At 40.3% G+C, this 12,064-nt stretch overlaps 1 protein-coding gene across 8 annotated transcripts in view; it reads left to right on the top strand.

Moving 5' to 3' along the window:
* The window catches only part of polk (polymerase (DNA directed) kappa), an 80,662-nt gene that overhangs the window by 21,564 nt on the left and 47,034 nt on the right, over positions 1–12,064 (top strand). For all 8 annotated transcript variants that reach the window (XM_072257892.1, XM_072257891.1, XM_072257895.1 and 5 more), the window contains exon 3: positions 6,930–7,049. In XM_072257892.1, coding sequence (XP_072113993.1) covers positions 6,930–7,049 — 120 coding nt within the window. The remainder of the gene's footprint in view (positions 1–6,929; positions 7,050–12,064) is intronic.

Genomic DNA, 12,064 nt, shown 5'->3' with positions numbered 1-12,064 from the left:
ACGATTTCCCCTTCGTAAATCCTTGCTGACTCGGACCAATCCTGTTACTACTATCCAGATGTGTTGTAATTTCATCTTTTATAATTGACTCCAGCATCTTTCCCACCACCAACGTCAGGCTAACCGGTCTATAATTCCCTGTTTTCTCTCTTCCTCCCTTCTTGAAGAGAGGGACAACATTAGCCACCCTCCAATCCACAGGAACTGATCCTGAATCTATAGAACATTGGAAAATGATTACCAATGCATCCACGATTTCTAAAGCCACCTCCTTAAGTACCCATCAGATGCAGACCATCAGGTCCCGGGGACTTATCAGCCTTCAGACCCAACAGCCTATCCAACACCATTTCCTGCCTAATATAAATTTCCTTCAATTCATCCATTACCCTAGGTCCTTTGGCCACTATTACATCTGGGAGATTGTTTGTGTCTTCCCTAGTGAAGACAGATCCAAAGTACCTGTTGAACTCGTCTGCCATTTCCTTTTTCCCCATAATAAATTCACCCGCTTCTGTCTTCAAGGGGCCAATTTTGGTCTTAACTATATTTTTCCTTTTCACATACCTAAAGAAGCTTTTACTATCCTCCTTTATATGCTGGGCTAGTTTACCTTTGTACCTCAATTTTTCTCCGCGTATTGCCTTTTTAGTTACCTTCTGTTGCTCTTTAAAAGTTTCCCAATCCTCCGGCTTCCCACTCGTCTTTGCTATGTTATACTTCTCTTTTATTTTTATACTGTCCATTACTTCCCTTGTCAGCCACGGCCTCCCCTTAGGATCTTTCTTCCTCTTTGGAATGAACTGATCCTGCACCTTCCGCATTATTCCCAGAAACACTTGCCGTTGCTGTTCCACTGTCATCCCTGCTAGAGTATTGTTCCATTGAACTTTGGCCAGCTCCTCCCTCATAGCACCATAGTTCCCTTTGTTCAGCTGTAATACTGACACTTCCAAGTTTCCCTTCTCCCTCTCAAATTGTAGATTAAAACTTACCATATTATGGTCACTACCTCCTAATGGCTCCTTTACCTCGAGGTCTCTGATCAAATCCGGTTCATTGCACAACATTAAATCTAGAATTGCGTTCTCTCTGGTAGGCTCCAGTACAAGCTGTTCTAAGAATCCATCTCGGAGGGACTCCACAAGCTCCCTTTCTTGGGGTCCAGTACCAACCTGATTCCTCCAGTCTACCTGCATGTTGAAGTCCCCCATAACAACTGTAGCATTACCTTTGCGACTTGCCAATTTTAACTCTTGATTCAACTTACACCCTATATCCAGACTACTGTTTGGGGGCCTGTAGATAACTCCCATTTGGGTCTTTCTACCCTTAGAATTTCTCAGTTCTATCCATACTGACTCTACGTCTCCTGATTCTATGTCCCCCCTCGCAAGGGACTGAATATCATTCCTCACCAACAGAGCCACCCCACCCTCTCTGCCCACCAGTCTGTCCTTTCAATAGGACGTATACCCTAGAATATTCATTTCCTAGTCCCTGTCCACTTGAAGCCAAGTCTCTGTTATTCCCACAACATCATACTTACCAATTTCCAACTGTGCCTCAAGCTCATCCACTTTATTTCTTATACTCCGTGCATTCATATAAAATACTTTTAATTCATAACTCCCCTCACCTCCCAGATCAATTCCTATTTCACTTGGCCATACTGTACGATCCCTTCTTGAGCTTTCTGCTCTGTTGATTCTGCTGTCATTCTTAACTTTTCTTATTCTCACTTTCCCTTTATCTCCATCCTTATGTTTCCTTATGTAATACGGAGAATGTTTTTTTTAATTGAACAAAAGTATCAAGTTTCACCTTAGCGAGTAGGGTAAAGGAGAACCCCAGGGCATTCTTCAATTATGTGAAGAACAAAAGGATGACAGGAGTGAAGATAGGACCGATTAGGGATAAAGCTGGGAAGATGTGCCTGGAGGCTGTGGAAGTGAGCGAGGTCCTCTATGAATACTTTTCTTCGGTATTCACCAATGAGAGGGAACTTGTTGACGGTGAGGACAATATGAGTGAGGTTGATGTTCTGGAGCATGTTGATATTAAGGGAGAGGAGGTGCTGGAGTTATTAAAATACATCAGGACGGATAAGTCCCCGGGGCCTGACGGAATATTCCCCAGGCTGCTCCATGAGGCGAGGGAATAGATTGCTGAGCCTCTGGCTAGGATCTTTATGTCCTTGTCTACGGGAATGGTACCGGAGAATTGGAGGGAGACGAATGTTGTCCCCTTGTTCAAAAAAGGTAGTAGGGATAGTCCAGGTAATTATAGACTAGTGAGCCTTATGTCTGTGGTGGGAAAGCTGTTGGAAAAGATTCTTGGAGATGGGATCTATGGGCATTTAGAGAATCATGGTCTGATCAGGGACAGTCAGCATGGCTTTGTGAGGGGCAGATTGTGTCTAACAAGCCTGATAGAGTTCTTTGAGGAGGTGACTAGGCATATAGATGAGGGTAGTGCAGTGGATGTGATCTACATGGATTTTAGTAAGGCATTTGACAAGGTTCCACACGGTAGGCTTATTCAGAAAGTTAGAAGGCATGGGATCCAGGGAAGTTTGGCCAGGTGGATTCAGAATTGGCTCGCCTGCAGAAGGCAGAGGGTGGTGGTGGAGGGAGTACTTTCAGATTGGAGGATTGTGACTAGTGGTGTCCCACGAGGATCTGTTCTGGGACCTCTACTTTTCGTGATTTTTTTAACGACCTGGATGTGGGGGCAGAAGGGTGGGTTTGCAAGTTTGCAGATGACACAAAGGTTGGTGGTGTTGTAGATAGTGTAGAGGATTGTCGAAGATTGCAGAGAGACATTGATACGTTGCAGAAGTGGGCTGAGAAGTGGCAGATGGAGTTCAACCCAGAGAAGTGTGAGGTGGTACACTTTGGAAGGACAAACTCCAAGGCAGAGTACAAAGTAAATGGCAGGGTACTTGGTGGTGTGGAGGAGCAGAGGGATCTGGGGGTACATGTCCACAGATCCCTGAAAATTGCCTCACAGGTGAATAGGGTAGTTAAGAAAGCTTATGGGGTGTTAGCTTTCATAAGTCGAGGGATAGAGTTTAAGAGTCGCGGGATAGAGTTTAAGAGTGCAGCTCTATAAAACTCTGGTTAGGCCACACTTGGAGTACTGTGTCCAGTTCTGGTCACCTCACTATAGGAAGGATGTGGAAGCATTGGAAAGGGTACAGAGGAAATTTACCAGGATGCTGCCTGGTTTAGAGAGTATGGATTGTGATCAGAGATTACGGGAGCTAGGGCTTTACTCTTTGGAGAGAAGGACGATGAGAGGAGACATGATAGAGGTGTACAAGATATTAAGAGGAATAGATAGAGTGGATGGCCAGCGCCTCTTCCCCAGTGCACCACTGCTCAATACAAGAGGACATGGCTTTAAGGTAAGGAGTGGGAGGTTCAAGGGGGATATTAGAGGAATGTTTTTTACTCGGAGAGTGGTTGGTGCGTGGAATACACTGCCTGAGTCAGTGGTGGAGGCAGATACACTAGTGAAATTTAAGAGACTATTAGACAGGTATATGGAGGAATTTAAGGTGGGGAGTTATATGGGAGGCAGGGTTTGAGGGTCGGCACAACAATGTGGGCCGAAGGGCCTGTACTGTGCTGTACTATTCTATGTTCTGTGTTCTGTCATTGCCTCTGACTTACAAATTGATTATTGGGATCTGATTGGTTTGTGGACATTATGAATCAACAACTAAAATGCTGAAAGAGTGCTTCGTCAAGCAGCTTATATGGAAGGAGAAACCAGTTAGCATTTTGGGTCAACGACCCAGCCTCAGAACTGTGGGCAGTGGAGGTTTTATCATTTTCAAAGCAGAACTGGCAGGACTAGTGAGGATCTATGGGGATAGGTTAAACTAGATGAGGTGATAAACAGCATGACAGTTTACAAGACATTTTAAGGAAACAGCATGACTGTATAGATGATGAGATTTTTTTCAAGTTTATGTTATATCTCAACCAAGCAGAGGTGGAGGCTGCAGGAGGACAGGTCAGAAGAGAAGCAAGATTGTGAATTAAAATGACACACAACAGGACGTTTTTGGATTACTACTGCTCTGCTGAGTGTGAAAATCTTCACTGTAGAAGACCCCACTAGAAATTCAAGAGTGCCTGCGGGCACAAGTGAGTGTAGTTGCTATTACTATGGCAAAGGTGCTTGGGAAACTGGAAGGTCTGATGGCAGGTAAATCACCCGGACCAGATAGACTCTACCCCAGGGTTCTGAAAGAGGTAGCTGAAGAGATTGTGGAATGATATGTAGTGATCTTTCAAGAATCACTAGACTCTGGAATGGTTCCAGAAGACTGGAAAATAGCAAATGTCACTCCACTCTTTAAGAAGGGTTTGAGGCAAAAGACAGGAAATTATAGGCCAGTTAGCTTGACTTCAGGGTTGGGAAGATGTTTGAGTCCATTATTAAGGATAAAGTTTCAGGGTACTTGGAGTCACAAGCTAAATTAGCACAAAGTCAGCAATAGTTTCCTGAAGGGAAAATCTTGCCTTACAAATCTGTTCGAATTCTTTGAGGAAATACCAGACAGGATAGACAAAGAAGAGTCAGTGGGTGTTGTTCACTTTGATTTTCAGAAGGCCTTGATAAGGTGCTGCGCATGAAGCTTCAAAATAAGCGTCCATGGTATTACAAGAAAGATATTAGCATAGATAGAAGATAGGCAAACAGTGGGAATAAAGGGGGCCTTTTCTGATTGGCTACCAGTGACTAGTGGTGTTCTGCAGGGGTCAGTGTTGGGACCACTTCTTTTCACGTTACATGTAAATAATTTGGATGACGGAATTGGTGGCTTTGTGGCCAGGTTTGCGGATGTTACGGAGATACAGAGGGGTTAGGTAGTGTTGAAGAAGCAGGGAATCTGCAGAAGGACTTACAGATGGCATATAGTGTAGGGAAGTGTATGTTCGTGCACTTTAGTAAAAGGAATAAAGGTATAGACTGTTATCTAAACAGGGAGAAAATTGTGAAATCAGAGGTGCAAAGGAACTTGGGAACCCTCATGCAGGATTCCTGAAAGGTTAACTTGCAGGTTGAGTTGGTGGTAAGGAAGGTAACTGCAATATTACCATTCATTTCGAAAGGACTAGAACATAAAGGCAAGGATGTAATGCTGGTGCTTTATAAGGAATTGGTCAGATCATACCTGGAGTATTGCGAGCAACTTTAGGCCTCTTATCTACGAAAAAATGTGCTGGCATTGGAGAGAGTCCAGAGGAGTTTCATGAGAATAATTCCGCTAATGAAAGCGTTAACGTATGAGTGTTTGATGGCTCTGAGCCTCTACTTGCTGGTGTTTAGAAGAATGAAGGGGGACCTCATTTAAACCCATCAAAACACCTAGATAGAGTGGATGTAGAGAGGACGTTTCCTATTATGGGGGAGTCTAGGACCAGAGAGAACAGCCTCAGAATAGAATGACGTCCCTTTAGAACAGAGGTGAGGAAAAATTTCTTTAGCCAAAGGGTGGTGAACCTGTGGAATACAATGCCACAGATGACTGTAGGGACCAAATCATTGGGTATATTTAAAGTGGAGCTTGATGGGTTCTTGATTAGTCAGGGCATCAAAGGTTATGAGTAGAAGGCAGGAGAATGGGGTTGAGAGGGATAATAATTCAGCCATGATAGAATGGCAAATTCTGCTCCTATGTCTTGTAGTCTTAAGGTGATCATCTACTCTACATTTAGTTTCTCCATTGTAGAGGACCCCATGCTTTGAATCCCAAATGCAGTACACTAGATTAGACCACATGCAAGTGAATCACTGCTTCACTTGGAACTGAATGTTTAAACCCTGGGTTGTTATGTGACTTATGTATACTGATCAGGAAAGATGGGCTAATTGTATCATCATTTGGTAATTTACTTTATGAATAACACATGTATAATATGCTATCTGTACTTCTGTATTCACTAGGGTATTTTTAACTTCTATCCTATAGTTCAACTAACAAAGAATTCACTATGTGGAATCCCAGATTTAGGCTAGTTGATCATCAATTGACTATTGTACTTTCACTTATCCAGATTTATTTACTCCTCCCTCTCCTCTCTATTTTCTTTTATGTTATATTAGTTTTCTCTTACATTGTGTACAGTCCAGGCATGCTAGGTTGACACTGGAATGTGTGGTGACACTTGTGGACTGCCCCAGCACTTCCTTAAGTGTGTTCATTACAACAAAATTGACATATTCCACTGTATGTTTTGAGGTATACGTAACAAATAAATCTGAATTTTTAAAAAGTTGGTATTTTTCACATTGAAATTTGTTATAGAGTCTGATTATCTCCTCTCTGCTATTGCCTTTCATGAGGAATTATGGTAAAATTGGGGACATTTGACATATAGTTACATATCTGTGCTGATTGCTTGCCACTATGATTTTTATTTTGGGTTCAGGTGACTAAAGTATTTCCAGTATTGGAAACATAAACATTCCCCTCATTTATATTCCAATCATTGGGAGAACTTTAATTTTTTTTTGTATCTGTTCTGTCGGCTTTTACTAATTTCAATGCATGGACTCTTGATTGTCTGTTCTTCTATAATTTCGAGGTTTTTCAGCATTTGAAAAATTCACTTACCTTTCTTGAGTTGAATGTGGATGATCTTACACTTCCCTATATTGGTCTCAATCTGCCAATATTGAATTTGTGAATTCATTTGTTTATTGAAAATTGTGCATCACCATTGTAGCATTTAAGAGTATTGTCTTTGAAAACTAACAGCTCATCTTGCATAATTTTGTTTTAATTATAATCTGAGGATTATCTTTGTCAAAAAATTGAGTCTCAAAATTGCTTTGCTTGTAATTAGATGGCCAACATCTTTGTATTCTTTTTAACTCTAAATTTAATTGTAATTTCTTTTTGGTCCTAGGGATCGAGATTCTATGAAAATGAACAAAAGAAGGAACAACAGGTGAATCAACGTATTGAGAAAATGTTGCAGCAGAAAGTGCAGATTACAGAGCATCAGCTAAAGAAGCGTCAGCAGCAGGTAATTGCCAAGGAAGAAAGTAGAAATAAGCATGTATTTATTTCCCATTTCCAGCAGTTATATTTCACATTTTCAACATTTTTTTCTCATTCACAGTTTCTATTTATACTTCCTTCTGACAGATCAGCAATGGTTAATAAGCTTTCACAACTTTCTGTGTCAGCGTTACCACCATCTGTCTCTTTCGGTTTCTGCCCTATGACATACATTGGAATATAAAAAAATAGAAGCAGCAGCAGGCCTCTTGTGCCCACTCTGTCAGTTTAAATAGGGTCATAGCTGATTCTGCACCTCCCTGCATTAACCCCACGTCCCTTGACTCCTTTGATATCTAAATATCTATCTCTGCTTGTAATATACTGAGCAACTGAACATCCACAGCCCTATTGGGCAGTGAATTTCAAAGATTCATCATCCTCTTGTGAAGAAATTCATTTCATCACTGCCTCTTATTTGGAGAATGTGACTCCTGATTCTAGACTCCCCAGCCAGGGGAAGCATTACCTTTGCTTTTATCCTGTAGGTTCATAAGAATTTTGTCTGTTTCATTGGAAACTCTATTCTTGTAAACTTAAGAAAACACAGGCATATTCAGTTTCATCTTGCCTATAATGACAAACCTGCCATTCCAAGAAATTAATCTGGTGAGCCTTCACTGTATTCCCTCCATCCCAGATATATCTTTCCTGAGGTAGGGAAGCCAGCTGTATTCAATATTTCAGTTCTGCATAGTTAGGGGAAATCATCTGTACCCTTACATGCAGGATCAACAAATGGTCAAGACATAGAGAGTTGTATACCACAGAATCGGCTCTTTGTCCAACCACATCTATGATAACCATTTAACCCATCTACACTCATCCCATTAGGTCTGTATCATTCTCTGCCCCACCTGTTTAGGTGCCTGACCAATTGTCTCTTAGACATTGTGGTTATGTTACTACCTCCTCAGCTGTATGTTCCAGGGATTTATTACTTTCTATGTAATAAAATAAAACTTGCCTTCAAATGTCTTCTAAAGCTCTTACATCTTACTTTAAACCTACATTCTCTTGTTTCTTTGATATTTCTACCAAGGGAAAATTATTCCTACTTACTATGATATCTATACCTTCTATAAGTTCATACACCTTATATCAGGTCACCACTTTTGTTCCTGGGAAAACAAACCTTGTGTATCCAATCTGACTCCAGAATTGAAGTCTTCCAATTCAGGCAATATCCTGGTGAATATTGCACTCTCTCTGACACAACTTCTTTCCTATAGAGTGGTGATGAGAACTACACAAATACTCCAGATTTGCCTAATTAGTATTTAGTAAAGTTGCGGGCATAGCCTTTGAAATTTATTTTCTGTCGTGACCTATGAAGACAAGCATGCCATTTGCCTTTTTTACTCCCCCCTCCACTTCTGTTGCCATTTTCAGGGAACTATGGACTTGAACTCCATTGCCCCTCTATTCATCAACTTTCTTGAGAACCCAGCCATTTTTTATATATGTCCCCTACTTGACTTCCCAAAATGCAGTACTTTACACTTCCATTATAGCCTTTCTAGTTGATTGCTGAATCTAGATCCAAGTCTATCTGACACCAAACAATTTGTCACCATTTTAAAAAAAATCTGCCTTTCTATTTTCTCAACACAATAGATTACCTCACCTATTAGTCTCCAGTGATTTTGCCCATTCACTAAATGCATCTGTATTCCCTGAACCCAATCTGCATCCTCTTCAGAGCCCCCTCCACCTATTGCACGCTACCTTGATCTCTGTTTTCAGCTCTTATTTCAGATTTCCTTTACACAAGTAAAAAAAAGTTAGCATGAGTTTTTCTTTAAACTTGCTCCTAATTTAAAAAATCAAATTGAATTTGTCCAGTTTTTGCAAGTGATCTAAGTTTCATCAGCAAGACTACCATTTAGCAAACCACCATTTGGCAAGCAGAAAGCCACTTAGTTCAAAACAATTAAGGGTAGAAGTAACGCATCAGTGAACCAGATTCTTATGTTGACCTGGTAGTTTCTACAGTCACCATTATGAAATCTAGGTGTTTTTTTTTTCAAATCCCAGGTTATTCATTTAATTTTACATTTTACCGGTGCCCTATTTTCCCCCATGCAAATTCCATAAGTGTGAACTTTATTCCTTATCTTGGATTTCTGAGGTTGTTATTTATGAATTCCATGAGGGATAATTTCCTTAACTCAAATGTCCGTAATGTAGAAGCACCTGAATTCTTTTAATAGCCTGCAGCATTTCCATTAGATTTTCTTTTGTTTACATTGTTCTTGATCCTGATTGGTTTTGTATATTCAGTCAATCTGTATGCGGTACCTCATTCTGTTACCTTTTTCTGAAAAGTATAACACTATTTTTCTGAAGTAATGCATAGTGGCTTCAAATGAACTGTAGTTCTTGGTAGTGTTTCTAAGTACTGATTAAATAGATTTTATAGTGAATTCTTTGCCAACTAAGTGAGTGAGAAACCTTTGATTAGTCATACCCTCGTGGCATGAAGTAGATCATGTGTTTCAACTATGAGGAATTTGCAGTGACATCCAAGGGGCATGATGTTCCAAAATCATTCACATGCTAACACATAGCTCTTTCATTCCAATATTAATTATAATATTTGAAATCCTGTGGTAAAAGAACCAGTCAAAGTTCATAGTGGACTTCATTATTTTTAAAACTTGATCTGAGTTTTTGCCAGATTGTCACAAGTTAAACAGGGTCAAAAATATAATCAAGCTTGGTCTTTAATATGTCTTCATTTATCTTTGGCAATACTTTTTTTTCTGAAATATAAATGAACACTTTATTTTGTTTTGGAAAAGGACCAACAGCAGTGGATTATGTGACTGCCATGTTTTTTAAGCATATATTTAAATGGTTGTGTTAAAGAATTGAAAAATATGTTGATTTATTCTGATATGAAAATAGCATTTGATAGAAATTGTATCGTATGATTAATTGATTATTATTATGGATTCTGGAAATTTAAGGAACAAAGCCAGATTAAAAATTAAATCTTTTGTCAAATTCTTCAGATTATTTTATCCTGAACTATTCATTATAGTATGATTGCTTGTTTTTTTTAAATTTAAAGTTAATTTTAAAAAACTAATCCCATTTTTTCTGGAGGAACCAGTGAGAGCTAGTTTCCTTTGTAAATCATTTGTGTGTGATGGAAAGTTATGTAGCCCTGAAAAGTATTTCAACCAGTCTGGACCCTGTCCGTTCAAAAATTATTATAAAGCAACTTGAAACCATTTGGAAACATTTTCATTTTCCCCTCCTCCTTATTTTAGTGTTTCAGAAGTTATTTCTAGTAGTCCCAGTTGCTGACTATAATTTGATAAATTGGTGATCTGTCATAATTTGAATCATAAGCAAGTTTTTTATGTCCCTGTTTATGATGTGTGGCTTAGAGTTGGCAGTCTTCTGAAACTGTCCCTTGGATATTGCTTCATCATCAGAAAATAATATCAATATTTTTCGGAGAAGAACCAAGCCTAAAATTAGCATTCAAGATTTGTAATGGGTGATGCATAGTAAATAATTAAACTGATATTTGGGCACTGCAAAATGCTGTGCAGATAAGAAATCTAAAGGGACTGAAATATTAGGTTTTCTGGCAGAATAGCATTAAGAGGAAGCTTGAAAATTGATCATTTGGTGAAATAACAATTTAAGACTCAGGATTGCTATGAAAGGAGAGTGATAGACCTATGTTATAAACTGTCTCGCCCATTCCAGGTAAGTCTTTCACTGTTGGACATTCAAGTCCTCTCATAAAAAAAACCATTGAGATTTCTTACAGGATTCAGCAGGGTGAATGCAGTGAGGATGTTTTCCTTGTCTGAGGAACTGTAGTCTAAAAATAAAGGGCATGTTGTTTAGGATTACAAAAAGGAGAGTTTATTACCAAAATGGTGGTAAATCTTTGGAATACTATACCAGAAGGCTGTAGAAGCTCAGTTAATGAGTTCATCCAGGAGGAAGATCAGTGGGGAGGGATGAATGTCAAAGGATAAGGTCCCTCCCCCCGCCCCCCGATCTCCCTCCTTGCAAGCAGAACGAGTGCTACACCTATCTCTACACCTCCTCCCTCACTACCATTCAGAGCCCCAAACAGTCCTTGAAGTGAGGTGACACTTCTCCTGTGAGTTTGTTGGGGTGCTCCTGGTGTGGCCTCCTGTATATTGGTGAGGTCTGACTTAGATTGGGAATCCACTTCACCAAGTACCTACGCTCCAAAAAAGTGGCATCTCCCAGTGGCCACCCATTTTAATTTTAATTCCACTTCTCATTCCCATTCCCTTACCAGTCCATGGCCTGTACTGTCACGATGAGACCATACTCAGGTTGGAGGGACAACATCTTATATTCCATCTGGGTAGCCTCCAACCTGATGGTATCAACATCAATTTCTCAAACTTTCAGTAAGGCCCCCCCCCCCTGCCATTACTCACTCCCTTTTCCCTCTCACCTCATATCCTTATCTGTCCGTCACTTCCCTCTGGTGCTGTTCCCCCTTTTCTATCTTCCATGGCTTTCTGTCCTCTCCCATTAGATTCCCTCTTCTCCAGCCTGTATCTCTTTCACCAATCAACTTCCCAGCTCTTTACTTCACCCCTTCCCCCCTCCCGGTTTCACCTATCACCTTGAGTTTCTTCCTCCCCTCCCCCCCCACCCTCTAGCACTGACTCCTTGTCTTTTGTTTCTTCAGTCCTGATGAAGGGTCTCAGCCCATACATCGACTTTTCTCTTTTCCATAGATGCTACCCGCCCTGCTGAGATCCTCCAGCATTTTGTGTGTGCAGGCAAGGTAGATAGTGTTCTCTCCAGGGTGGAAATGTCAAATACTCAAGGACATAAGTTTAAAGTAGGAGGGAGAAAGTTCAAAGGAAGTTTGCAAGGCAAGTTTTTTTTTTGGACAGGAAGTGGTAGATGCAGGGAGGAGATAGAAGCAGATGTGATAGCAATATTTAAAAGGCATTTAGACAAACT

Source organism: Mobula birostris, chromosome 5 (assembly GCF_030028105.1).
Source record: "Mobula birostris isolate sMobBir1 chromosome 5, sMobBir1.hap1, whole genome shotgun sequence".
Lineage (NCBI taxonomy): Eukaryota > Metazoa > Chordata > Chondrichthyes > Myliobatiformes > Myliobatidae > Mobula > Mobula birostris.
The sequence above is the reverse complement of the archived record's forward strand: the minus strand, read 5'-3'. Positions and strand labels throughout refer to the sequence as shown.